Source organism: Columba livia, chromosome 5 (genome assembly GCF_036013475.1).
Source record: "Columba livia isolate bColLiv1 breed racing homer chromosome 5, bColLiv1.pat.W.v2, whole genome shotgun sequence".
Taxonomy (NCBI): Eukaryota; Metazoa; Chordata; class Aves; order Columbiformes; family Columbidae; genus Columba; species Columba livia.
In genome coordinates, this window is record NC_088606.1 from 11258693 (window position 1) to 11286199 (window position 27507).

The 27507-nt window shown below is 49.4% G+C and overlaps 1 protein-coding gene and 2 long non-coding RNA genes across 4 annotated transcripts; 2 read left to right on the forward strand and 1 right to left on the reverse strand.

Moving 5' to 3' along the window:
- Positions 1 to 1316: 1316 nt before the first annotated feature.
- Positions 1317 to 13597, reverse strand: LOC135579528 (uncharacterized). The gene is made up of 2 exons (XR_010472737.1): positions 13052 to 13597; positions 1317 to 7372 (listed from the first exon to the last, which is right to left on the reverse strand). It is a non-coding gene; the product is annotated as an uncharacterized LOC135579528 (long non-coding RNA).
- Positions 3732 to 11001, forward strand: CKB (creatine kinase B). Of its 2 annotated transcripts, none has more exons than XM_005506075.3 (7): positions 3732 to 3937; positions 5046 to 5200; positions 6125 to 6257; positions 7164 to 7335; positions 8862 to 8985; positions 9676 to 9865; positions 10635 to 11001. In XM_005506075.3, exons 1-7 carry the CDS (start codon positions 3745 to 3747, stop codon positions 10811 to 10813), a joined length of 1146 nt encoding a protein of 381 aa, XP_005506132.1. In that variant the 5' UTR covers positions 3732 to 3744; the 3' UTR covers positions 10814 to 11001. The 2 variants fall into 2 exon arrangements, with proteins under 2 accessions (XP_005506132.1, XP_064919452.1); XM_065063380.1 differs by lacking the exon at positions 3732 to 3937 and adding an exon at positions 4382 to 4563.
- Positions 13598 to 16777: 3180 nt separating the features above from the next.
- Positions 16778 to 20786, forward strand: LOC135579529 (uncharacterized). Its single transcript, XR_010472738.1, has 2 exons — positions 16778 to 17909; positions 19141 to 20786. It is a non-coding gene; the product is annotated as an uncharacterized LOC135579529 (long non-coding RNA).
- The last annotated feature ends 6721 nt before the right edge of the window (positions 20787 to 27507 follow it).

Consider the following 27507-nt stretch of genomic DNA (forward strand, 5'->3'; position numbering starts at 1 on the left):
AACAATTCAGTTTTGTGTAGCAAGCCACTTTCTCTTGCTTTTTCCTAATTTGGAATATTCTTCTAGATTTTCAAGATGTTTGTCCCCGATTTCTTCAGGTTAATTTTACGTTCACGTGAGTAATTTCAGAAGACACGTTCACTAGCTAACACCCATCTCCTCTTGCAGTTGTACACTGCACAACATTTATAATTAAGCCTCTTAGGAAGTTGGCTGCATGGCCCATGATTAACTTGTCTTAATTCTTCATTGTTAAAGCTCAGTGCAGAGATCTCTGGAGTAACCGCCCCACCTTTCCATCCTGAGCTGCAGAACGACAACGTAGCATATTAAGTTGGTATGCACTAAGATATCATCCCAGCAGGGAAAGTACATATTGGTGCCTTTATCACAGTCTAACAGGCCATACAGGCTTATCCAAAGAAAGTAATTGCTCAGCAGATGAGCGAGATAAAATGGTTGATCAGTGGCTGTTGACACACAGCACATCATCTATAATTAAGTCACTAGGGAAGCTGGGACGGGATGCTGTAACAAGGGTAGGATCCATTTCACACACGGCTTTCAGCAAATCTTAAAATGCTGTCTGAATAAAACCCAGCAAGGTAATAGCCACTTCTGACTTACTGCATGCTGGAGATTTGTCAAGTCATGGCATGGGAAAGGGGGTAGAGGGTGCACTGTTTATTAAACAGGTAAATGGCATATATTTTGGATGTTCTGTACCTGTGACTCTTTTTCCATGTCTTCAGACGAAAGTTTTGTGAAGAACAGGTGTCTGTTTCTGTCAGAAGTGCAATAATGAATGGCACGTTGAGAACACTACCAGCTTATAATAACTACCGTGACTGGTACTCCCAGTTCTGCAAGACTGGGAGGGAAAGGGCATATCCAGTGAGGAGAAATGGATCCTTGGATTTTCGTTCTTGAGGTGACCTTGACTCCACAAATCCACAGAAGGATTATGGTACAAAACAGTTGATTGCTTCTCTGTTTGTGTGGCAATAAATTGCGGAATAAGACAGAAGGAGCATTTAGTACCTACCCTGATATGCTTTTGTGTGTGTGTGTGAAGAAAAGCACCACAAAAATACAATGAAAGAAAATGCTCTTAGTTTTATTTCTATTGTTCTAAATTAAAAATAGAAATGGAGTGTTCTACTTTAAAAACAAATCCACAATCAGAACTGCGTTTGCAACTGAGGTCATCCAGCAATATTACACTTATTTTGTGGACTCTGGGCACGATTTTACACTTGCGTTCATTTAATACTTGCTTAGTGATGTCATTATTTGCAACTTAGACTGTTCTGAAAAACTAGTAAAACATCGGGGAAGATTCTGTGAGGTTAAAAAGGCAGAGGAGACCTAGAGAGAGGATTTGTTCTTTGATCCGGGAGGTAGGAGACCAGACACCGAGCCCTTGGCTTGTACCGGAGATCTGTGTACCCAGCATCTCAGTCCATCAATCAGACCTGGAATAACTTGGAAACCTGGATGGCAGCCAAACACAACACATGTTTATCTGAAGCAGTCTGTGTGTTTTATTTTGTAATGATTTCCTCTATATTATTATTATTTTAATCCTAAGCAGTTCTGTGATGTGCACGTGCCTCTCGTCGTTGGGGTGAGGGTACTGGTTGTGGTGCTGAAAGAATTGTGGTGGGGAAAGAGTTTTAGCTGATCTCTCCCGACACTCACAACGCGTGTCAAACAAAGCAACTCTGTGGCTCAGATACGCCTGCACGGGGTAAGTACGCTCTGTTTGGACAGGAGAATGAATGTGGGTTCTCTTGTGGGAAATGCACGTCAGGGAGAGATAAAGAAACTATTATGTAAAGGTGAAAGTGAGATCAAGATCGTCGTTCGCGTTGTTAATATATTTATTTCTGCAAACAATGGGATTCTCAGCTGCATCTTAGCTTTGGGACAAACCCAGCTCATTCCTACAAAGAGATCAGTGGAAGTCACTATTTTAATGAATTTCAGGTGAGCTTTAGATGGGTCAAATCCCAGCATCCTGTCTTCAGCAGGAGAACAGCCACACACCAATAAAGCTGAAGTGGTTTGTTGTTTTTTTTGGCACGTGGCAAGAGCAGGCGCCTCACTGTGCTTTACACAACCACCCCACTTAGATTCAAGTTGAACTGTAAAATGAGCCCACGGCCTCGCAGGCAGGAGTGAGGCACGAGCTGGTGCAGCCCCTCCTGAGCGCAATCAGGCCACTGCTCCCACAGCCAGACCGGGGCTCCTGCCAAGCCAGCTCACTGATGCACATGGCCCGCAGAATGCCAGTCCCGGCACCACAAAGCCCGTTTTTTAGGATGACAGGTTTTGACATCCGTTGTTGAACCCTCAGCCAAGGTGCAAAGTCTCAAAGGAAACAGCCCATATGCCTGTCTTGGTGTGCACAGGAACCGCCACCTGCATGCAACCCTTGGTGGATGAAACGCGGGGATGGATTTCCCCACGCGTTTACGTGTTTAATGATGGCACCAAGGCCATCGTCGGCCCCTCCGCAGCGGGAGCGGCCCCAGCACTACCCGTCTATCCCACCGCCCCACTGCCTCCCCGAGGCCACGCAAAATGGCGGCAAGCCTGCGCCCGGCCCGCGACAGGGCGCTCGCACCGCCCGCCTGCGCCTGGGCCAATGGAATGAATGGGCTATAAATAGCGGCCAATGGGGCGGCGGCTCGCGTTCTATATAAGAGAGGCGCGGCAGTTGCGCCGGGGCTCCACTCCGGCGAGGGCAGTAGCGGGGCGGTTGAGCGGGTGCGGAGGTCGTTGCTTTGGCTGTGGAGCCCTCGGTAAGTCCCGGGGCAGCCGAGCCATCCTGCAGCTTTAAAATAGGATTTAATTTTTTTTTTTTTTAAATTTATTTTTTTTCCCCTTTTTCTTTTCTACTGAGTGGGGAGGAGCCGTTGTGGCTGAGGATGGGGGAGCGGGGCTGTGGGTGCGGCGGGGGGCAGCGGGGGTCAGGGGCGCCCGGTGCGCAGCCGGCGCGGGGGCCGCGGCGCAGGTGCTTCTCGGGCTTGTCCCCGGCTGGAGTGGCCCCCGCTCTAAAACCAGATTAACCCGGTATTTAGCAGGGTAGTTACATATGCTCGCCCCAGCCAGGTCCCCCGAGGGAGCCGTCTGTTGTATAATGGCTTGTCGGATGCTTCCCACCGCTCCGCGCACACCTCGGGCAGCAGCCGCGGCTCCGCGGGCGCGGAGAGCAACGGCCGTTATCGCTGCTCGGGTCGGGGCGCGGCGGGGCCCGCTCTGCCTGGCAGCGGCGGGAGGAGGCGCGCACGCCCACCGAGGGCATCGCGATGCCGCCCTGCTCACCTGCCGCCCGGCCCGGGATCCCAGCGCGGCCGAGCGCCCCCGGCCCCCGGCGGCCCGGATCCCCAGAGCCCCGGCGGGGTCTGCCCGGTGCTGCCACAGCCGCTCCGTGCGACCTTGGGCGCTTCCCTTCACCCGCGCGGTGCCCCGGCGGAGTGGGGAGAACCCCTGCCCTTTCGGCTGGGATGTTTAAGGACGGGGCAAGGCTGGTGGAGGTGAAGAACTTTTTTCTTTCCTCTTTCCCGGCTCTTTGTGGAAGGTGGTGAAGTAACGAAGGTGTAGAAGGCACGAGTGGGACGACAGCCAAGGTGACCTTGCCTGGGTGCCAGGCTCCCAGGGCGGGCGGTTCAGCAGCCTGCCGAGCCCCCAGTGATGGGCTTCCCCTCTTTCTCCCCTAGTGACTGCGTAGGGTCAAACATGCCCTTCTCAAACAGCCACAACCTCCTGAAGATGAAGTACTCTGCTGCTGATGAGTTCCCTGACCTGAGCACTCACAACAATCACATGGCTAAAGTGCTGACCCTGGACCTGTACAAGAAGTTGAGGGATAAACAGACTCCCAGTGGATTTACCCTGGATGATGTTATCCAGACTGGGGTTGACAACCCAGGTAACGGCTGGGGACTGTTAGATCTGCATAATGATCTGTTCCCCCTTCTTAATGGAAGTGCTTCTTGACAACAGCACCCAAGGCTCTTGAGCTGCTGAGGCAAATCTTGTAAAGCGTTGGGAGACGGCTCTAAACGCATGGCTCTGTTAAAAGAGGCCTTGTTCTATCAAGCCATGTTCCTTGCTGCGATCTGACATATCAATTCCCAGACACTTCAATTATGTAACTGCTCTGCTAAATACTTTCAATCTGAACAAAAAAAAAAAAAAAAGAATTCTAATTATAACACAAGTGTGTGGGGGAGAATGTGGGCTTACCTGGCTGTTCTGGTCTATTCCTATTCCAAACTGGTTATGTTGTGTTCTCTAGCACTTCTATGAAACAAGGGGGAGCAGATGTATTTACATGTTAACATTACAGTATTTATTTTTACTCTAGCAATATCAAAATGGCCCAACTAAATAATCAGAGACTGCCTCCTGATGAGGAGTACCCGGACCTGAGCGCCCACAACAACCACATGGCCAAAGTTCTAACCCTGGATTTATACAAGAAACTGAGAGACAGAGTCACGCCCAGTGGCTTCACCCTGGATGATGTCATTCAGACTGGGGTTGATAATCCGGGTAAAATGCGTTGAGAATATTCCGTGTGAGCCAGCTGAAGTAACTGGTGCTTTTGGATATGGTGACTTAAAGCTAATCTTGTGGAGGTGGTATTTATGAGTAGCCTACAGAAGTGCAGCTCTGTCTGTAGCAGAAGGAACAAAAAGCAAAGTATGCTTGCTTACAGCAAAGCATGATTGTTTAGAGAAAGTTCTATCTGGTGGTCTAAATTAGCTAGTGAAATTGGATGTGCTGTGCAAATTTGTCCTAAACTAAGCTTGACAAATGAGTGTGGTTTAATGGCAACATTTATGGGTTTCCATGGCACTGCATTTGTCTAACTGGATGAAGTGTAAAACGTAGGGTCTCTCCAAATGTTTTTATGTAAAATGCGTTTCTAAGTGACTAGACCTACCACTAAAGAACTTGCCTGGTTAGTGCTGCACTGGAGTACAGCCAGACATCACCCAAACTTAGCTCTTCTGCCTTTATTACCACTCCAGGCCATCCCTTCATAATGACAGTAGGATGCGTAGCTGGTGATGAAGAATCCTATGAGGTGTTTAAGGAACTCTTTGATCCAGTTATTGAAGACAGACATGGTGGCTACAAACCGACTGATCAGCACAAGACTGACTTGAATGCTGATAACCTGCAGGTATAAACTTGATCAATTACTGATGCCTACTGCTCTGAGGACTGGGTAAAGTTGTTGGCGGCTGTTTAAACTGATTGCTGAGGCTCTGCCTCCTCACTTTCAACCAGCACAGACCCACAGGCTGTGTGTCTGTGCAATCAGACCTCAGAGCTTGCTGCTGTGGGATGTCGGGCTGGGCAGAACCAGGCAGCTGGCATGCAGCAGGAGCTTGCTCCACGTGCTGCTGCAGTGTAGGTCATGCCAAACATGTTCAACATGTATTTCCATGAATTGTGGGCTGTAGTAGTAAAGCTAAACAATGCTGTCCTAGGAGTCAAGGACTGCCATCAAACTTAATGCTTTCTGTTATCTGATCTTGGATCTTAAGTATTACCTGGTGGTCTCATACTATACAACAGTAGGCATTGTTATGGGTAGAAGAAGGATTTCTGCCCATTTTATGGATTTCAAATGTTACTGCAGAATTCCTAGGAATTCCTGATGCCATGTTGATTGGCTAGCCATAGGTCATATTGAAAATATGAGACTTTGGATGACAATAGTGAATAATTCTCATTTGCAAGAGTAAACACCTACCTAAACAGCAAGGGTTTGCTTCATTTTGATACCTATAAACTGCAGATCTGAAGGAGTAACAGAAGCCCAGACTGTTGTGTGAAATGGACATAAAACTGATGGTCTGGTGGTATCCCTGTCTTCTAGCAGTACTTAGTAGCTATAGCCTTAGCCTCAAAACAAGGGTTGTGTTATACAGATACTTGAGCTAATGCTGAAGAAAATAGTCCTGAAGTAAGACACTGGCTCACAGGCCAGGGGGTCAATATCTCAATTATAAGGTGAACACTTAAAGGCATGGGAGCTACATGTATTTAGGGTTGGTATCTTGGCCACAGGATTGTACTCACTGATTGCCTAATCTTGTAGGGGGGTGATGACCTGGATCCCAATTACGTGCTGAGTTCCCGTGTCAGAACTGGTAGGAGCATCCGTGGATTCTGTCTTCCCCCACACTGCAGTCGAGGAGAGAGGCGGGCTATCGAAAAGCTCTCTGTGGAAGGTAAAGTCAGAACTGGGTGCATCTGGGAAACCATTTATGTCCTTTGCGTAAGATGTGTTCTTTGCAGTTTGAAAACGGAGGCAGTTGGCAAAAGCTGCCTCCCTCAAGACTTAGTAGGAACATGGAGCTTTCCCTGGAAATTTACATTAGAGCTGCCTCAGCATTGCGGTTTGTAGCTGAGAGCAAGAGCAGATGTCAGAGGGAAGCTGGACTGCTTTAAGGTGACCTTTGCTGATCTTGAAAGCTTCTTTCTATGTGTGTGGGGAAAGAGGTTGGCTCATAGTGGCTCAAACCTGAAATGTAACACGTATGTAGCAACTTCAGGGCTTGAGTCATGGTTGCAGTAATTTGTGGCTGCTTTTAATTGACTTTCATTAATATTCAGCTTGCTTAGAGGTGTAGTTTTGCTCCAAATGTGCAGTTGACTAGAGTAAGCCCTAGTTTTCAGTGGAACTCCTCAGCTGCAGGTTTTTTCTCTTGCTTCCCAACTCCATTAAGAGAGGGGAAAGGATACACCCAAGGTGCAATTCTGAAGACTGAGAGTGTAGTTGTTCCAGAACCTCAAGGGCAGGGTAGCAGTCCTTGACTAGAATAATAATGTTTGTTATATTCATGACCTTGATTCTTCTTGGAAGAAAGCACTCCACTGGTAGAGTTAAGCAGCAGTACTGATTCTGTACTGCATGTAAGGGAACAAAGGCTACTTGTATAAGCCTAGAAGGTGCAGACACATCATCTAATACTGTATTAAGTTCTGTAATGCTGCAAAGGTATTGCCGTTGCAGATGAAAGCAAGGGAGGAACCAAACCAAGCAGATCAGGCATTGCTATACTTTGTGTGTGGTCTCTCAAGTGCTGGGAATGTCTGGCACCTCTAGTTCCATCCTAAAAGTGACTCTCTTTCAGCTCTGGGTAGCCTGGACGGTGATCTCAAGGGCAAGTACTATGCTCTGAGGAACATGACTGATGCGGAGCAGCAGCAGCTGATTGATGATCACTTCTTGTTTGACAAGCCAGTTTCTCCTCTTCTGTTGGCATCTGGAATGGCAAGAGATTGGCCTGATGCCAGGGGTATCTGGTGAGTATGCCTGGGAGGGAGGAGTCATACAAAGTCCCTGCAAAAAAAAGAATCTTGCTGTTTTGGTTGGGCTCATACTGCTGGGAATGGCAGCTTCTGAACTCGTATTACTGAAATTAATGAGAAACTTGTGTGGTATCCTCTGGGGAAGTTGCATGTAAACCAGCAGGATTTGGAGAAGTGTTGTGCACCACGTGGGGCTGGTAGGAACAAGCCAGCTTGGCTAGTCTGCAGCCAGAGCCTACCAGCACAGGCTGGTGAAGCACCAGATAATAACTGAATCAGCTTATGAAAGCAGATCACTTCCAAAGCAGTAGATGTGCTGCTCCACTCAGCTCTTGTCTCAGGAGATTAGAAGTAACTTGTGGTAACAAACCGTAGTGTTGGCTTAGCTCAGACTCGATACTGGGTGCACAGTTGCTCCCTTGTGGTCTCATCACTGCTGCTTGCAGAAACAACCTGATGCTGGATTAATGTGGCTTTAACTGTCCTAGTGATAAGACTTCACCCCCTTCCCCCAGAGACTTGCGGGGCAGAAGTTGACTGATGCAGAGGTGTGAAATGGAAGGATTCTGCTTGTCACATGTAGGTCACCTACATAAAACTCTGCATCTCAGGAGCTTCTGCAGCGTAATTAACTGGCTCCTTGTGAGCTAAGGGCTAGGGTTTTTTTATCAACTGGCATGTTCCAATCTTATTACTGTAGCTGCTTCGGTACAACCCAGAGGAAGCATGCTTTGTTTCTGTAGGTCACCTTTAAGATTGCATCATCTACCTGTAGATTGCCAGCACTAGATAGTGCTGTCATCTGAGCATGACTAATTACATGCTTGAAGTGTAAAGTCTCGGTGTTGTCTGCATAAATAACTTCCTCAGGTACTAGTTAATTTTTGATCCTAACCAAGCTGAGGAATTATCAGCATGATGAATATTGATGATAGTACTTGCTGCAAGCTAGGGCAAGAAGGGCCCATGGATGTTCAGAGGTTTTTTTGGCTTCTTTGAAGAACCCTGATCTAAAATTAATAGTGAAAACTCAACTTAGTTCTCTGATAAGGTACAAAGTGCAGCTTAACAGAATCAGACAAAATTCTGATTAAAGGCTTTGTTATACATTGTTAATGTGGCATCAATATGAACATCATTGTACAGCACTGCGTCAGAGTCTGTACTGATCACCCTTCAGCAAATGCTGCTGAACAGACAAAATCTCTTAAATTTGTAAACTCCAATGAGCTAGAGGGATGACCGAATTTCAGGGTGTGATACTCTAGGACTGGATAATGTCATGTTATTATTCATTCTGACCTGCTTAGATATAGGATGATACAAACTACTTTTTGGAAAGAGTGGGGTAAAAACTACTAGCTTAGCTCAGTTAGGTCCTGCATGGACAAAAGAAGTAAGATAAGAAGCAACTAAGTGAGCCTTGAAATTAAAAGGTACAATGATGGGAAACTTGGTGCTATTAAAATTACCTTGAAAATGTCAGGTGGGACAGACAAGTTGTTTGCCTTGTCTCCTAGGCACAATGATAAGAAGACCTTCCTTGTTTGGATCAATGAGGAGGATCACCTTAGAGTTATTTCCATGCAGAAAGGTGGCAACATGAAGGAAGTCTTTAACCGCTTCTGTACTGGGCTAACAAAGGTGAGTCTATTACCTGAGCTGTAGGTTCAGATGGTACGTTTCTCTGGTTAGAGCCGAGAATGCAAACTCCTTGAAGCCCCTCTGGAGTCTGCATGATGGTGTTTCATAGCCTGGGTCTCTAGGAACACCCTGGTGAGGTCCAGAGTTACAGAGGCTCTTCAACACCTATACTGGCAAAGCATTGTGGCTATGAAGTGTAGAAAATGTCTTCTGATGTGGACCTCTTATGCAAGTGTCTAAACTGTACTTAAAGGATTTCTACATGGTTCTATAAGTCAAGCATTGAGACACCCTGGGTGGGAGGAAGAATTGCTTGAATGTGGATGTGCAAAGCTGGATGGAAGTTTCTGCCTGAATGCTTTTCTCAGCTTCTAGTCTTGATATGAACCTGAGCCTCACCAGCCCCTTTCCTAATCCTAACAGATGTGCCAGCTTGACATGTACTAAATCAAGCTTCCCAACAGATAGTGACTTCAGCTTTCTTAGTGTAGCTAGAACTTGGCTTGTCTCACTGCTAGGAGCAAGATTAAACCCCTCATTGGTGGCCCTTTTTTCCAAATGGAGGGGGCTTAAATAGCTGGTCAAACTGTTGTGGCTGTTGCTATGTAACTGAAGTTGTAAAGGAGCACTAATGGATGACCTACATCGTTCAGGCAGAGAACAATCTCTAAACATCCATTCTATTTATAGATAGAAACTCTCTTCAAGTCCAAAAACTACGAGTTCATGTGGAATCCACACTTGGGCTACATCCTGACCTGCCCATCCAACCTTGGAACAGGGCTTCGTGCTGGTGTGCACATTAAGCTACCACACCTTGGGAAACATGAGAAGTTTGGAGAAGTCCTCAAAAAGCTTCGCCTGCAGAAACGAGGCACAGGTGAGAGGATACAGTGATGTCCTAGTCAGGCTGCCCTAAAACACCAGCTAAAGCCTGGCTACAGCTAGAGCTATGTCTTGGTTCACACTGGCAGTGCCTGTCAGACCATCCAAAAGGTTCCCTTATAAAGCATGTGGAGAGATCAAAGGCTTAAAATAATATCTTGGAGGAGCTGGGGGTGCCAGTGCTCTGCTTACACCTGGCTGTCTAGGGATGTCCTGTGTGGTGTTCTGAGCACCATGTAAGGTGGACTTAATGGCAGCTGTTCCTGTTGTAAGCAGGGATGGGAATGATTTATTGTATCTTCTGGCTAGGAAATAGCTACAGTGAGTACTTCTGACCACAGATCGCTCGTGTGTTCAAATAATAAAAAGCTGGCTTAATGATGTGCTCTGTGGCTCGTGTTGGGTGTCACCTGTGGCTCTATCTGCTTGCGTGTAGGAGAAGGCAGCAGTGGCAGCTTGTTGAGCAGAGATATCAAACTCATTTTCACCGTGGACCACATCAGCCTCCTGGTTGCCTTCAAAGGGGCGAAGGTAATTTTAGGACTGTGTAAATGTAGGAGTAGTTACATCCATACAGTTCTAAAATTACCTTCATCCCTTTGAAGGCAACTGTGAGGCTGATGTGGCCCATGGTGAAGATAAGTTTGATACCCCTGCTGTAGAGAATTGTCTTGCTGTGTTCCCACCTCAAGCAAAGGAGGGAAGAAGGGTGGACTTGCCCGCTCTAGCAGCGGTCAGTGCTCTGACTAAATCTCTTGTTCTAGGTGGTGTGGACACTGCTGCTGTCGGAGGAGTGTTTGATGTCTCCAACGCTGATCGTCTTGGCTTCTCTGAGGTGGAGCTGGTACAGATGGTTGTGGATGGTGTGAAGCTGCTCATTGAAATGGAGAAACGCCTTGAAAAAGGCCAGTCCATTGATGACCTCATGCCAGCTCAGAAATAAAGCACTTTGTTCTCATACTTCCTAAGTTATTGGATGAATTATAAAATGTCACTCCAGTTCAAACCCCTGGGGTCAGAGCCCCCTTAGTTACACTGTAGAGAAGTCTTCCATCCATCTGTGTTAGAGTTTATTTTTTTGATGGTTGAGATGTTGCTGAAAACGAAATAAACTATTGTTTTGGCCTGAAATGTCTTAGATGCGTTACTTGAATGTCTTTTGATGTTTAAGTGACTTGGTTTTCTTAGTTATGCTAGATGGGCTGGTTTCGTGCGCTAGAGCACATCTGCGGGGCTGCGCTGTTGCAGCCCACTCGAGTTGAAATGTGGTTAAAGCAGTATCAAAAGTGAAATTTTAACTTGATTGTAGTTGCTGTAAGCTTGAGAACTAGTTTTAAACATGAGTCACTGCAAACATGCCCTACCTCCGAGGCTTTTACTTGTGCATCTGCTCTTGTAAACTGTCATTATCCTGCCTGCAGCAAGCCAGGCTGTCTCCTGTAAGGGAGGGGAGACAGATCTGGGCACAAAGGGCTCCTGTTTCCAGACATGTCCTCCTGGGACTGCAGGGAAGTGCTCTGAGGTCAGACTTCAGCCCATAATAATACCAACACTAAGCTGGTTTCTGAGGAGATTGCATCTTTAATCTAGAGATGTGCAGAGAGTTGGTGTAAACAACTAATTGCTCTTCGGGGGGTAAGGAGTGAGGTGAAACTTAGATTAAACCCACGTTTTGCTCTAAGTGGTTTCAGCTCAGCCAGGGAAGAGATGGAGCAATAAGCTGCCAGTTACAGGAAAATATCAGATAACTGTAGCTTTCTTCAGCTGACTCTTGTTGTCCATTAATCTAAAAACAAGCAGTATAGTCAATTAAAACATGCTAAATAGTTGGGTGTTTTTCCAGAATGGGTCTGTCTGGTTTGCAAGCTCAGGCTGTCCTCTGTGTGTGAGCTTAACTGTTGTATTGTGCAGGTGTGTTCTCCAGAATGGCTGTAGTCAGTGTGCAGGTGTTTGCTGTGTGGCAGCATCACATTATTGACCTTAAAGAGCAATGTTTTCCAGAAGTACTGATAGCTTGGAGCATCAGAGCCCCTGTAACAACAGCTTTTGTAGCTCGTGCAACCTTGGAAGCAGATTAGCTCTTGCTCAACAGCTCTACTCGCTGCTGAAACCTGGCTTTTATAGAGGGAGTGTGATGAAAGGTTGCTACATAGCTTCACAGCATGCAGCTTTATATAGGTACGTGCTGACAACTGAAGCTTTCCTTTGTAGAGGCTGTGATATTTCTAAGGCTGTGATTGCAGGCTGTCACGTAGCTGCAGTGACAACTCCAGTTGTGGTTAAGCTCATTGAATTTTGGTGAGGGAAAGGCTGAGTGAACATCTCAGGTGTGACTTTTTTTTTTTTTTTAAAATAGCTTTCTGTATGATTCAAATTTAACTGGGTGGGGGAGAGGAGATCACATGTAGGAGTTTTTGCTGTGCTGGTTGGTGTTCCTGTATTTGAGTTAATCAGCACAGGGATTTTTTCTGTATGAGGCTTGTGAGAACAGGGAAGGGAAAATGGTGTAAGAGACAAGCAGTTGGTTCTGTATATTCTTTAGATCCCCCTTGCTGTGCTTCATGTCACTGTTCACAGACACTTGGCAAAAAGCTGGTGCTGCATCTTGTAATCAGAGTGTTCATTTGGTGGTGCCTCTCCTCAACACGGTGTCATTACTGTCCTCACAGCAATTATCTAATGGAAAGAGGTGCCTGAAAACTTGTCTGTTGTTTTTTTCTAGCTATATCAGCTGGACTAATAAAAACATGTCTCCCTATGCATCGTGTTTCTCCTGTGTCCTTAACCCACCAGAGCTACTACATCTCTCTGTCTCGTTGTAGCCCCTGGATCCCCACAGTCTGAGGCAGGACCTGTAGCTGGTTAAAAAGTTATGGTCAAAGCAGAAAGCCAGTCTTTAATGCTTGCATCCAGCTAGAAAATATTTATTTTTAATTGGTTTTCTTTCCACCCACCACCTTTTCTGTGTTCCCTCCTCTTGCTGCCACAGGGAACAACATGACCGTGCTTTTGTTTCAGCTTGTACAAAGCAATTGAAAATCTTTCAGAACATGTCATGGTAGAAGGCTGGACACAGCGACCTACCCCAGCTGGGACACGCTAAATGCCTGCGATCAAGAGAGAAATTAAACCTCCCACCTGCTCACCTTAAAGCTTTGGTTTGATTCTCAGCATTACTCACCGTTGTGCCCTGTGGGTCGCTCAGATACTGCAGCTGTACACAGTTGGTCATCTGGAGCACCCGAAACGGTGCTGGGCGACAGCAAGCTGCCACATGTCGGGGTGCCTCGGCTTGAAACCAAGGGGAGGAGTGGGATGTCACCAGTGGCTGCTGTGCTTTATACAGGGGAACTGCAATCAGCCTTGCTGGTGGAGCCACCCACTCCGCGTGGCTTTTGGGAAGGACACAGGAGCTGGCGGGGCCCTCTGGATGGGTGAGCTCATGCTTTGCATCACACCCAGCGGCGGTGGCGTCGTTCCTCACCAAGCCTGGAGTGCCACATGGGCTCCTTGGTTGGCCAAAAAAGTGCTGATGGTGTGTGGGTATGAGCCGGGGAGGAGAGGGGCTGGGAAGCCCTTCAGAGCATCCAGGAGTGTGTTGCATTTCTGGGCTTTCCCATGGAGTTTCAGATGGATTTTTCTCACTTGCGAGTTGGGGAACAGTGACTTTGGCTGCCCTCCTGCTGCTGGGGAGAGCAGCTGAGCTTTGCCAGTTGTGACATGGGCCGTGTGTTGTCCCCTTTCGCTGCTGTCACACATCCTGCTCAGGCTAGCACGTTGTCCCTCAGCGGCCGGCTCGCACTCAGAACACACGCTGGTTTTACAGTGTGTTCAAGCGGCTTTTCTTTTTGCCTTTTCATTTTTCTTCTGAAGGTTTCTGCTTTCCTCTGGGAAGCCGCTGCCCAGCCCTGGCACTGCGATGCCCACGCAGGGCCCTGCCTGTGCCGGCAGCGGTCATTCAGCCCCGTCCCCTGCCCTCTCGGCACGTGTGGCACCGGCACCACATCGCCCGCTGGGACCCCAGGGTCCTTATTCAAGAAATCAAGCTGCTTGGGAAACCACTCACCTCTCACATTACATTTTCTGGCAGCAGACTGCCCATAAATGCTCTTTATTCCCCTTCCGTGCTATCTACTGGAAAATTATTCATGGTCTTTCACCCGCTTGTGGACTAAGCCACAGGGAAGATGGTGGTAAGCTCAGCATTATGACATCGACCCTGGGCACCCTGCCATGCTGTGGGGAGCTCCCAGGCCTGAGTTCAGTGGCCAGGCTCCCTCCACTCTCCCTTGTGTCCCCAGCCAAGGCAAGGGACAGGGCGGCTGCTTCATGAGGGGCTTCAGGTGCTGCAGGGAGGCTCCTGCTTCCTGGGACAAGCTAGCCAAACCTTGTGACTCTTCTCATGAAAACCAAGTATGGAGCAGGGTGGTTTTATCTGCTGGATGCCCAGTGAGACCCCCGCCTGGGGCACAGGAGGCTGCTGCTCAGGTCCTGACTTCTGCCAGGGATCCTCACTTAGCTCAGCTTGGCTTGGTTCAGCTTGGCTTGGCTCAGCTCATCCCAGCTTGGCTCAGCTCAGCCCCAACCACAGCTGAGGACATGGCAATGCTTTCCTGCAGCATTCCATTTTGCCCAGTGTAATTAATCCATCACTAGGCCAAGAAGAAAAGGGAATCACAGAATCACAGAATCACAGAATGTTAGGGATTGGAATGGACCTCGAAAGATCATCTAGTCCAATCCCCGAGGTACTGTTGCCTAATGTCTCCAGCATCCATCTGGGAGGGAGGAGGTTTAGGCTCCAGCCTGTCCTCAGATGAACATTACTGTATTTTCATGCAATGTGGAATAGCTCGAGCAGGAGTTTGGGTGATTTTTTTTTTCTTTTTTCTCCACCCACACAAAAAATGTGGTAGCGTGGTGGGCAGGGCACTCTGCTGGGAATGGAGACTGCATCACAGCCTTTTAATCTCCTGTTTGCTTTTCTTTTTCCCCTAGGGAAGCAGCAGGCCAGCAGGCTCCTTTGGCTGCTCCGTGTTCCTCTGGCTGGTCTGCCTTCCCTCCTCTCCTTGACAACTCACAACTATAAAGCTGGAAATAGCCTGGGTGACCATTTTCTCCAGCCCTCTAGCAGTGGGACAGGGCACTTTTCCACCATCTTGTGGCTTTGCCAGGTTTATTTATCCCCAGGGAAGGGGGAGTGAAACCCAGTGCTGGAGGACACCCCGTAGACCAAGATGTTGATAGGACGGGCTAATCAGAACCAGGTGTCTTGCATCACTTGACCTTCTTCCCTTGCCTTTGACACAGAATCACAGAATAGTTTGGGTTGGAAGTGACCTTCAAAGCTCATCCAGTCCAACCCCCCTGCAATGAGCAGGGACATCTTCACCCAGATCAGGTTGCTCAGAGCCCCGTCCAGCCTGGCCTGGGATGCCCCAGGGATGGGGCATCTACCATCACTCTGAGCAACCTGGGCCAGTGTTTTACCACCCTCATTGTAAAAAGATTCTTCCTTATATCTAGCCTGGATCCACTCTGCTAAAGTCTGTCCCCATCTTTCTTGCAGGCCGCTTTTAAATACTGAAAGGCCGCAATAAGGTCCCCCTGGAGCCTTCTCTTCTCCAGGCTGAACAACCCCAACTCTCTCAGCCTTTGGGGTTTATTTTCTTACACAGAAATTACACAAGCTCCCACCAGCTCCATTTCGAGGCCCAGCCTGCTCGCCCTGGGCTCCCGGCAGCACCTCTGCCCCAGCGGCCGCTGCACGGGACCGCGAGGGCTGCCTGGGCTGCAGAGGTGTTGGTGCTGCAGGCACTGGGTTCCCCTGCCTTCTGAAGGACCGTCTTCGGTTTATTTTTTAATTCAAAAGCTCCATAGAGCCAGGACGAGTGCATCAGGTGAGAAGCCGTATCTACTACACCCACAGGGTGGGTTTAGTAATTAAATTGGCAGCGTGGGCTCAGGCTGGGATTGGCAGTTAACGGGGAAAATCTGCGTTACCAGACAGGGTAAAAATAAACAGAGATGCATCCAAACCTATAGAAGAATTTTGTTTTTCTCCTCCAGCCGGTGAGTAAGACTATGAGAAACCATATATATACATATGTATATTTATATGTATACACACATATATATTTTAATATATATATATGAATATAAACTTTCAAAGGGCAAAATGTCTCACACTTAACACCTGGGAAAATGGATAGAAAGGGTAACACTCAGTAAAATATGATTGTTGAGCTTTTAATTGAATGTCTAAAGCTTCTGCTATAAATACAGAATAGGCAAGCCCAAGCTTTCTGTGATGCAATTTCAGAATAAAACCAGAATTGAAAATTAATTTGACAGATGATACACATGCAAGCCCCAGATCTTTGTGAAGACTTTGGCTTCTCACTGTGTTTAGTGCAGATGGGTGCGAGGTTTGGCCAACAGCTGCACTCTGATTGTTTGTTTCATGTCCATTATTGATGACCAGAGAATAAAACTGAGAATCACCTGTGCTGAGGAGACCTTGGGAGTGTCAGCTTATATTTTTGCATGGACTTACTGTGATGATGTTTAATGGTAGCACTCGAGCACAGCAAAGCTTTCCCGGATTGGAAAATAAGTGAATTAACCCAACTGAAGCCCCATGTTCTCTAGCCTGGTCTGGCAGGGTGGTTAGCACATGCACTGAGGACAGTTTTGTTGGGTTGCAAAAGCATTTTTTTTCAGCTCAAGCGCTGCTGCGTATCCAAAGTGCAGTGAAAACGGAGGGAAATCCGAGGGCAGGTTCAGTGCTGGCGCCAGCCCTGCCTGTGGGAGCTGATGGAGGTCGTGCACCGGCTCCGGCACAGCAGGGATTCCTCCTGCTTCACTGGCCTGGGACAAAGCAGGAGGGACCACAGCAGCGAGAGGCAAGTGAGTTGGTTTTAGGGCACTGGGTGGTGAAGTCATCTCGGGCAGGAAAACTGGTGTTTCAGTAAGCGTGGGCCAGGCTGCGTCCACCCACAGAAACTGGCCCGTCTCCCTCCATGGCTGTGGTGAAATCCCCTGAATCATCACTAATCACCGCCTGGGCTGACGATGTTCCTGGGCTGCTGGGCAGAGCGGCTGATGGTTGCCGGGAAGCTGGCAGAGCTGATCTGGAGGGACACGCCGGGAGCAAGTGACTGAACGTGTCCGGATGGCACGAGAGGAGAGGTCTCCAGTGGGGATGGACAACAGGAGAGCTGTAGGACCATGCAGATGCACGGGTGGGCTGTCTTCAGCAAAGGGCATTGGGACACCATCGCTGCTGTAACAGCCTTCAAGCTGGGACTTGTCTGGGGAGAGATGGCTCCAGAGATACCCATGGGATTGTGCATGAGAAGAGGATTGCAATGGATGGGAGCGCTCATGGCCCCGGAGTTCCAGCACTTCTCTGTGGGAGAGTGATGGCTTTTTTTTTTTTCTTTTTATAAGTCAATGTTTTAAGGCAAAACACTGCTGAGTGTCTTGAGGATGATCTTTCCCCGGAGCTGGAATAATTGCCTTCCTACCTTCCCTCTGCCTCTGGGATGCCCCTCCTGCCTGGCCAAGGGGACCTGCTGCTGCTAGCACCGCTTCCTCTCCTTCATCTGGTGGGTGGCACGGGGTGCTCTCTGTTCCCACAGAGGAATGGCTGGTGGGGTCCCAGCACTGTCCCAAACCTTGCACATACCTAGAGGGCGGAAAGGACCATGAGGAACTGACAGATTGGCTGTTTCCCACTGCTGAAAACCTCAGGAGAGGCTTGAGGATTTCTTACAGTTGTTCAGGAGGCCTGAGGAGAGCAGAGGTGGGAGTGCAAGACCATGCATGCATGGACGTGTGTGAAACCGCCACAGTGCACCCAGCCATCCCCGGTGCTTGGCTTCAGTGTCCCCTGGGTGCTATGGCCAGCTCCTCATTCTGCCCCATGTCTCAGGAGAATGTTCCCCAGCTCATGCCAGCTCTTACAGCACCCCAGAAGGTCCAACCTCCACTTTCTCCACTCAAACTGTCACAGAGCCCTATCCCAGCAGCAGGAGGTAAGTTCTGGGGAGTGCTGCACCTCCCCACTGCGGTGGTGTCCCAAAGGGCTGTGTCTTGGCTGGTGTCCCTCAACACAGGTGACCATACAGACCATTTGTCACTGCAAGGCACTTGTGGTTGCATTAAGACAGAGGAGAGGTTGAGGCCAGTGGGGTTTGTACCCTCCAACTCTCTGCAGGGCTGTGAGAAGCTCACTAATGCAGCAGCTGCTGTGTATCACACCTCGCGTGAGCCTCAGCCATCCTTGTGCAACAGCGAAACTGGCCACTGGTTTTCATCTCCCTGAAGTGCTCACTTGGACTTATGCTGTCGGCTGCTATGAAGTGGGTCAGGGCTGAGGGCTCACGCAGGCCAAAGGCTGAGCCAACCTCACCACCAGCAAGTGGGGGATGTAACCAACCCAGAGCCATAAGCTACAAATTTTCTCTTACTTGGTGGTTTTGCTTTTTTGGGGGGATTTTTTTTTTGGTGATGGTTTTTATTTGCAATAAACCCTGTGGTTTGCAAAGAGACTTGTCAGCAGCATGAAGACCTTGCAGCTTAGCGTGAGGGGAGCTGCCTGCCTCCGCTGCCTGGCAGCAGCCTGTGTCATTGCTGGGCCAGAACAAGGTGATGAGGGCAACCCCAGCAGGGGACAGGGAAGGTGCATCCCCACTGGACCTGCCGCTTGCTGCTGTGGAGCAGCATCCCCAGTATGGGGGGCTGGTTTCTGAGTCTGTCAGAGGGGAAGAGTTCATGTGCCTCACTTCCTGGCAATAACCTAAATTTTGGACAAACTGAGGTCCCAGACCTGGTGGGGAATGGACAGTCTGGCCCCAGCTCTTTACTCTGGAGCATCTGGCCTCTCTTCCCACTGGTGGCTGCAGATGCTTGGCAGCATTTCATACTGGTGGTCACCCGTGTCCTCACACAGGCGAGGGGACTGCCTGTTTTGGGGTGCAGCCCTGGGCTGACCTGAGTCTGTGCATCACTCCCTGGTGCCACAACACATTGCTAGCAAGGTGCTGCATCCCTCTCCAGTCTCAGGGGAACCAGGATGTCTCTGGGGGCTGAGCACCCCTCTGCACAGCCCCCTTCTGCTCCCCTCAAAATTCCTTAGAATTGATTCTGGTGGTCCTGGTGCTTGGGCATGACACTGCTGAACACCTGGCTGGGAAGAACCATGCATGCAGTATAAAACACAGTTTTAACAGCAGACAAAAGTTGTATTTTGTTTTTCCTCATAAGGAATAAAGGATCAGCGCTCGAGCAGTATTGATGAGGAATGACACCAAGCGGTGGGTCACCTGGAGCCCCCGGAGAGGTGGAAGACAGCAGATGGCCAGTGTGTCTTTCCCAAATACTTTTATATGATGAATACCGAAGCCAGCAATCACACGTCTTTGTATTTAGCCAACATGTCCTTTCAGCCATTGCTTTCCTGGGGCACCTGTGCACTGTCCTCTCTTGCAATCATTTCCATTTTGCTCATCACTGACATGGCCATGTTGAGATTTTTGATACAACTTAGTTCAAGAGTGAAGTTTCCACCAAGAGCAACTTATCTGGTGAGACACCAGCTTGTATAGGGTTTGTTTAAATACCCAGCTGATGTGCATTTCAGCTCAGTTTACTCACTTTCACTTAAAGCCAACTCTGAGCAGGGACCACCAAAAATCATGTATTAGATTACCTAAAAGAGATTTGGAATAAACACATCAAGAAGATATGGAGAAACAGTGGAATACATTTATAAACCCAAGCGCTATTTGAGGCTGAATGGGCATGGCAACAGTTATTAAAAAGACTCATGAAACTAGGAAGGTAAAACAATTTTTAAGATTCTAAGAAATATTTTCCAGTGGGTACCAGCGAGGGGGGAAACACTTTGTTGTTTGCCGGCACTCTTAGTCCCATGACACTTTCAAACACAAACATCCACCATTAAGCCTTTATTAATCCTCCCTTCTGATTTTTAATGCAGGTCATTTAGCATTACTTAATACTGAGCTTAAGGGGAAAACCTCATAAGCCAACCACTAATCTCTGAATTTGGCACATAACTCTCCCTTTGCTGTTTCTCAACATGTTCTTTCTTGTCCTTCCACCCCACTGAGAACCACCCCAGAGTGCCGGCAGCGGTGATTGCGGCCGGCGGCAGCGAGCCGGCCGCAGTGGCCAGCCTGTGCTTACACCAGCCGAGCGGCTGCACTTTCCAAATGACCTGTTGCTGGACATATTTTGGAATCTGGAAATGAGCCTCTTGGAGAAGGTAACCTGTGGTGAAGGTAACCTGGCTGTTATCAAGCCACACTGAGACTGTGGGATCCTTGGAAAATAAGAAGAACAAAAGAAAGACAGACATATATTTAATTTAAGCAACAGTACTTATGCTCGGCATGAAGCATGCAGCTAAAGCATATTTTAGAAGCAGCTGAAAGCCTGACAGTATTTTCTTTCCTTTGCAAGGCAGAAAAGACCTCTGCTACCACCCCATTGGGGAGGTATGTGATACTAACCAGGAGAGGGAAACCTCCAAGGCTGGGCTTTGGGGGCATCAACAATGGAGAAGCCCCAGACTCTGGCTTGCAAATGAGAACAGGATCGCTTCTTCAGCTTACACCAGTCAGTGCTAACTGTATTTTGTATTTGTATGCTGTTGCTTTTAGCAAGCATCATGCAGGCTTTTAGCCAACTCTTGGAGATTGTCCTTAGCCCCATTTTGCAGTCTGGAGGAAGCAGCTTTGCTGAGGCTGGGGAAAGGGTGGCCAAGGCAGCTCTTGGACACAGTCCTCTGCCTTCTTGCTCACCCTCTTCAGAGCTGAGGGTTAACCTTGGCACTCTTCTTCTCTGGATGAAATATACAAAAAAAATAAATCACGGTTTGAAATGCAGAGTCCTTCCTTAGCTGTGTGTCTCTCTCATGCACAAACTCACAGCCTTAGGCAAGGATCTTGACTGAGTATTTTTGTCCCAGCTAGAGCTGGATTTTGTGTATGCCCCTTCTAGTTAGTTTCTTCCTCAAGATTAAAAACAAACAAAACAACAACGACAAAAAAAACCAACCAAACAAAAAAAAATAAACAACAAAAGTAAAAATAAAGTACAAAGTTCTCAAGAGAGATCCACCTTTCCTCTTCCCACTGCTTCTCCTGCAGAAATAGAACATTCCTGCAGAGTTTCTCTTGGGAATGGAAAAGACTAAAAAAAGCACATTATCGGAGGTGAAGAGCCTTGTGGTCCACCGGCAGCTCGAGACCCTGGTGTCCCCCACAGGTCACCTCCCACCAGTGCAGGGAGGGCACCAAAGGGGACATCACCCTCCAGCCCAGCTCAGGGCAGACCCTTGAGCCAACCCAAGCACTGGCAGCAATAAAACCTTTAGTAAATGGATCTGACTCCTGGTCCACAGCCCACCCACCTCCCTGTTCTGGGTGCTGGGCTTTGTCCTCCACGTTTTGGCCATTTTGGGGTGTAGAACCCCTCACATCCTGCCTGCTGGGGTGCTGGTGGTGACAGGATGGGGCTTTGCCACCATGGGAGGGGTTGTGGCAGAAGTGGTTGCAAAGTGCGGGTACCACAGCGAGGGTCCACCTGAAGAAGCCCTGATAAGGAAAGGGGGGTCAAATCAGGGAAGATCCAGGGGGAAATCTCCCTGTGGGGTGAACGTGGGGTCAGAACACCAGGGCAAGAGCAGCACTGGCCTGGCAGGCTGTGTTCCCTCATTCTCATGGAAACAGGAGTGACTCCCTCTGGCTTGGCTGTTTTCTCAGCTTATTTTTAAATGCAGCTCCTGTTTGCTCTGGGGAGCATTTCAGCAGCCCCTATGGGGGGCTCCCCCTGGCAGGGCCCTGGGGTGACCCTTGAGAAACCCCACAAAGCCTGGGAGGACGTGCGGCCCCTGCACCGGGCCAGCTGTATCTCATCACAGTGTTGCTGGAGCCCCACAAATGTCAGCGCCAGCCCGGCGTGCTCAGGGGGTCCTGACAAACCGGTGGTACCTCCCGCATCTGCTGTAGGTCACAGTCACATTCGGCAGAGGCCACGAGTGCGAGCTGGTACCTTCTCACTCCCCCTCCATGCTGAGCAGGCAAGGAATCTTCTAAATAAAAAAAAACCCTCACTTGGCTCGAGCGCAGGAAACAGCCGCCTTGTGAGTAGTCGGGTCAAGCAAGAGACTTCCAAATCAGGGCATCCCGGTCCCCCTGCAGCCGTGGCACTGCCTGCGCGTTCTGAATGGGGAATGCTCTTCCTTGCCCGCGCTGGAAACGGGTGCCTGGCTGTTCCTATTAAAGGATATTGTTTAATCTCTGGTTGGGCTGATGTTCACGCAGGCTGGAAGCTGCAGCCCGGCTGAAATCCTTGGCAAGTCTCATGAGGACCTGAGGTCTGTTCTGGGATGGTCATCCTTTCGTGAGCAGCGCAGCTCTAAAACACAGCAGGGTGTTGCCAGTACAGCCAGGGGTGCTTGCAGCAGAGCTGAGGGGTCCCAAGAACTGAGTACCCACCCCAAATGGGCTTGGGGCACCCCCTCCTGCCCCGCATGGGGCAGCCCCCATCGGTGCAGGCTTGCGTGACCTGCAGGTTTGAGTGATGCTTTGTGAGCCTGAACATCACTCTGAGGTGACAAGCCCAGGAGAGGGGGACGTGGCACCAGCCCCTCGAGGTCCTGCAGGACAACCTCCATGCTGGGGAGAGGAGAGGTGAGTTGAGCAGCCACCAGCCAGGAGGAGGTGGCAGCAGGTGACTGCACTGCCTGCAGTGAGGGGCAGTTGCAGCACATGAGCCCACCCGCCATCAGGAACCCCAGCATCCAGCTGCATTTGGGCTGAACTCAGGGACACTTTCCTTGGCAGGTGGTGAAGGCTGCCTCCACCACTGGCCATGACCGAATGGTGCCAGCAGGCAGGGTGCAGCCCTTCGCTGTCCCAAATTTGGTTACCTCCAACTGCATTGCTCTCCAAACACAGTCTGGCTCCACAGCAGCCGGCTGCAGACGGGTCTTCGCTCACCTTTGGAGCTCTATTTCCAGACCTTCCACCTGCAGGCCACAAACCCAGGGCCACCAACAGCTGCTGCAGTCTGAGGCTGACCTGTTTTAAACTACATATGGTCTCTACTGTCACCAGAGTCCACCAAGCTCAATGTGGTCAAATGGGACATGATATTTCCTGCAAAACAGTAGGGTTTCTGGTGACATGTTCCCCCCACTGAGGTTCAGCTTGTCCCAGACGTTCACAAAAGCCACAGCAGATGTTGTCTGGGAGCAGTGAGTGGGGAAATGAGCTCTCTTGCTTTTTCCTACATGCACACCAAGGCCTCGAGCTTTGTCTTTAGCTCAGGCACAGCCAGGCTACCATTGCTCCAAGCCACCTCTGTCCCTCCTGCCTTCTCCTCCTCTCAGCTCCCCAAAGGCAAGGAGGAGCACGGGCTCATCCCAGATTACTTTTTCCAGGAAAACAGATGCCTGCTTCAGCTGACGCAATGACTTTGTGTTGAGTTTGATCCCACCTATTCTGATTGTCACTGTTGTTATTATTTCCATAACCTTTTTTCCTCCAGACTTCCAGCATGTTCCTGCCCCGGGAACACATTACTTCAGCCTTGCCCACTCCCAGAGCTCAGAGGCTTCAAAAGGCATCTGAGAGACCTGTCCTTCCTAGTAACACATGCTTCTTCCCTTGAATCCTCTGGGGACATCGTCTGCAGTGTGTCACACGTGGGCAGGAGCTGCCCAAGAGAGCAGCACCATGGTCACGGCCAGGGCAGGTGGCATGGCCTGCTGGTAGCCAGCCTGGGAACCACTTGGGCTGGGGCAGGATGGAGAGCAACCACGTTCCTGGCTAGCACCGAACCAGAGGGCGACTTCACTCCTCCTCTGCCAAGGGAGAAACTTTTGCTTGAAATCAAGCATATGACAGTCTAAGCAAGATCCAAAACTAAGTTTTTCTGAGTTGCTGCAGGCTAAGAGATTCACAAAACAGCTTGCTGTTTCCTTCAGCAGTGGTGGTGAGATGGTCTCAGTTTCCCATCCAGGGAGACTTCTGCACACGTTGTCCAGCTCCCACTCTGGGATGTGCATGGGACATCTCAGGTCCAGCTGACACAGGCAGCCACGCTCTGGCCACGGCTGCCGATGAGATGAACAGCCCTTTTCAGTGCCACTTCAAACACATACCAGCTGCTCACAGGGAGGATTCAAGAGGCTTTCTGGCTCCACAGAGAAAGGACTGGCCGATCATCCACCTGAGCTGACTGTGGATATTTATGACCTCCAAAAAGGACAGCAGTTGCTTGTGCGCAGGAGAAATAACCACAGGCTTGGTGAATTATGCCTCCTCCTGGTTCTTTGCTGAGCTGTGTGACTGTAATACAGGCTTCAAGGTCCTCCTGACAGCATCCTTGGATGCTGAGAACCCCTTTCCCTTCTCTTCTCCAGGAGAGAAAATTTCAGCAAAGTTCTCACAACACTGTGAAAAATTATCACTTTACTTTGGCAAGAAGAAGATTTTGGACCTTCTCAAACTACTGTGCTTACGTCTACCAACAGAGAGCTTTTGTTGTCCTACATGTCAGCCTACCCACACTCATTGCAGCGGCCAGAAAGAGATCTAACTGGAGACTTGGGAAAATCTGACTCCTACTCTTCCTGCCTTGTGACAGACACTTGCACAAGCTGCCCTGCTCCCCCCTGAGCGAGGTCAGGGCCTTCCCTTCCTCTTTCACACTGGGTTAGCCTGACCCACGCAGAAGGTTTTTCTGAGGACCAGCCAGCAGAAGAGCATCCAGCCAGCCAAAGGAGAAGAGTTGGTCCAGCAACCAGACAAGAAACCAGGGTTAGAAATTGTCCTGGCCCCAACCCAGCCTGGATTCAGGTCAGAAAAGAGAAATGAAACCAGCCAAGATAGGAAGAGGCTTTTTACTGTGATTAGGCAGCGGTTTGTCCTTCACCCTCCAGCTCATGTTGATCCTGGGGCAGCACCCACCCCTGCCATCCGCGGCTGCTAATGCAGGGGTAAGATGTCAGCAGACTGGGGTGCTCCTTCGTGGAAAAAAACCACAGCTACAGTGGGATTTGTCAGTGGGCGATGTTATTTCTCGTGGGTACACACACACCTGCCAGGTTGGACCCTCGCAGCGGTGCTGCCCGTGCAGAGGATGTATGGGCATTGCCCTGGAGGGGTGCAGTGTGAGGGGACCTTGTTATAAGCACTGAACAGGGAGAAGGAACAACAAATTACTCTCCCGAAACCTGACCCACTCTTCCAGCCATGCCTGGGAGGAGGGTGGTGAGGGAGGGTACTGCTGCTGCTCCATTTTCAACTATTGATCTACCTACCTGAAAATAGAAGCAGAGATCAGATCACTCCAGCCTTTCAACTTCTGGACTTGGCTCCACTTCTGCTCAGTCTCCTGCCCCAGGACATGGCCTAGTTAGGGCCCTGTCACCTGCAAAGACAGATTTTAGTACCTTTTCCTGAATCTGAGCCCACTCTGGGATTTTCCACATGGCAGCTGGTGAGTAGGATTGCTGGCAGGCCTTTTTGTCTCTGATGGCATCAAGGCTGAGCAGGGCTGCATTCTTGCTCCTACTGGGTTTAACACCTCGTTTCCTTTGCTGTCTGCCCCAGAAACATGGGGAAAGGAGCCAACGTGCCCTTTAGGCTCAACAGCAAACTGTACAACACTACGCAAGTACAGACAGCTCGCCGTGCTACGAACTGAAGAACTGGTTTGGGAGCTCAGATTTGCTGGTGACCACATTCTCTTTGCACATACAGTAATTTCTAAAAGGGCACAAGCCATTCATCAGGGTGCCAGGGAGCTGGCAGAGGACCCCCTGAGCTGCACAAGGAGCATCTTTGCTGCAGGGGCTGCCCATACGTCAGCCCTTGGCCCTCGCACCAGGAGCCAGGCTGGAGGGTGCTCTGTGGTGGTGTGGGTGTCAGGCACAGCCTGGAGAAGAGGTTTAGTTCTCCTTTCAGCTTGGTGCGAACACAAATATCAGGTACTCCAGCTTAGATAGTCACCGTCAGGACTGGAGGTGCCTTCTCTTCTGTACTGCACTTATACACACCTATAGAGCCCGGCCCCTTCATGGTGAACTGCAGCAGCGTGCACGGCATCCAGAAAAACCTCCTCTAGCACAGTCAGCTCGGCATGGCCAGTATTGCACAAGAGGTCACTGCCAGCATAACCCACATCTGGAGATAGTCCCTGTCAGTATGTTTGTCCACACAGTAGTTAAGGAAAGGGCAAGTTATGGCAATGAGTGTTATCTTTGCATGCTCAGTTTGCTGTAATATTTAGAGCTGTCTCCAGCACTGGAGTAATTTCATTTGAACGGACTGACTGACAGTACTGTTTCCAAAACATTGCTGTGGACACAGAGAAGTGGAAGCTCCTGGATTTGACCTCCCTCCAGCCCCAGCAAAGGGTTCAATAAAGATTGGGGTGTCATACCAAAAGTACACACAAATTTGAGCAGGCGTTGGTAAAAACATTGGAGCTGTTGGCAAAGAGGAGAGACTGAGAGAGCTGGGTGTGTTCAGCCTGGAGAAGAAAAGCTGAGAGGGGATCTCATCGATGTTTATAAATATCTCAAGGGTGGATGTCAAGAGGATGGACCAGACTCCTTTCAGTGGTGCCCAATGATAGGATGAGGGGCAGCAGGCACACACTGAAGCACAGGAGGTTCCATCTAAACCTGAGGAGAAACTTGTTTGAGGTGCCAGAGCACTGGAACAGGCTGCCCAGGGAGGTTGTGGAGTCTCCTTCTCTGGAGACATTCAAAACCCACCTGGACACATTCCTGTGTCTGCTCTGGTGAACCTGCTTTAGAAGGTGTGTTGGACTAGATGATCTCCAAAGGTCCCTTCCAACCCCAACCACTCTGTGATTCTGTAATACTGAACTCAAAACAGAGGTGGACCAGCACCACCTTCACCCTCTTTGCTTCCTTACTTCTCTTCCTATATTCTGTGGGAAGCCATTTTCAAACCAAATCAGGGTCTCCCACCTCTCAGGCCACGGGACTTCTGCAGGTTAAAGCTGTGTAGAGGTGGATCTCTCTGAGCAATGGCTGGAGCAGACCAGTGTAGCTTAGACTTGCTAAGTAAGGGCAAGAAATTACCATTTTCGTCTCCATGCATAGGCTCCTTGCTCTAATAAGCTGCAAATGTTGAGCACTCCTGGCAGGAGGAGAGCCCAGCCGTGTCCCACACAGCCCTTGGTGGAGAGTGGGGGGGCCAGACCCTTTCAGAGGTCAGCATTTGGCCTCCAACCTCCTCTGCAATGCCCTACCCACAGGGTTACTCTACTGCTAGTGAATTTAGCACCACAAAACCCCATTTCTCTGCAACCAGCTGATAATGCAGAAGAGGTGACTGCCACCACGCTCCACCTGTCCCCAGCCAGGACACTTGCACCTGCCCTAAGGAAAGATAAAGGGGCTTATTACAGCAGCAAGCCTAACAGGTACCATCAGCATAACCACACATTTCATTGCAGTATCATGCTGATCCAGAGCTTTACTTCCAGGTTTTTGGTTTTCCATTTCGCAGCGTGTCTATCTTTAGTTCAGTCCAAATTTAGGACTTGTTTTCATCCCTTGCC

Coding starts and splice junctions, on each gene's coding strand:
- CKB (XM_005506075.3), top strand. CDS start 3,745: ATGCCCTTCTCAAACAGCCACAACCTCCTGAAGATGAAGTACTCTGCT. Junction 7,336..8,861: donor CCTGATGCCAGGGGTATCTG/GTGAGTATGCCT, acceptor CTTGTCTCCTAG/GCACAATGATAAGAAGACCT. Junction 9,866..10,634: donor CCTGCAGAAACGAGGCACAG/GTGAGAGGATAC, acceptor CTCTTGTTCTAG/GTGGTGTGGACACTGCTGCT.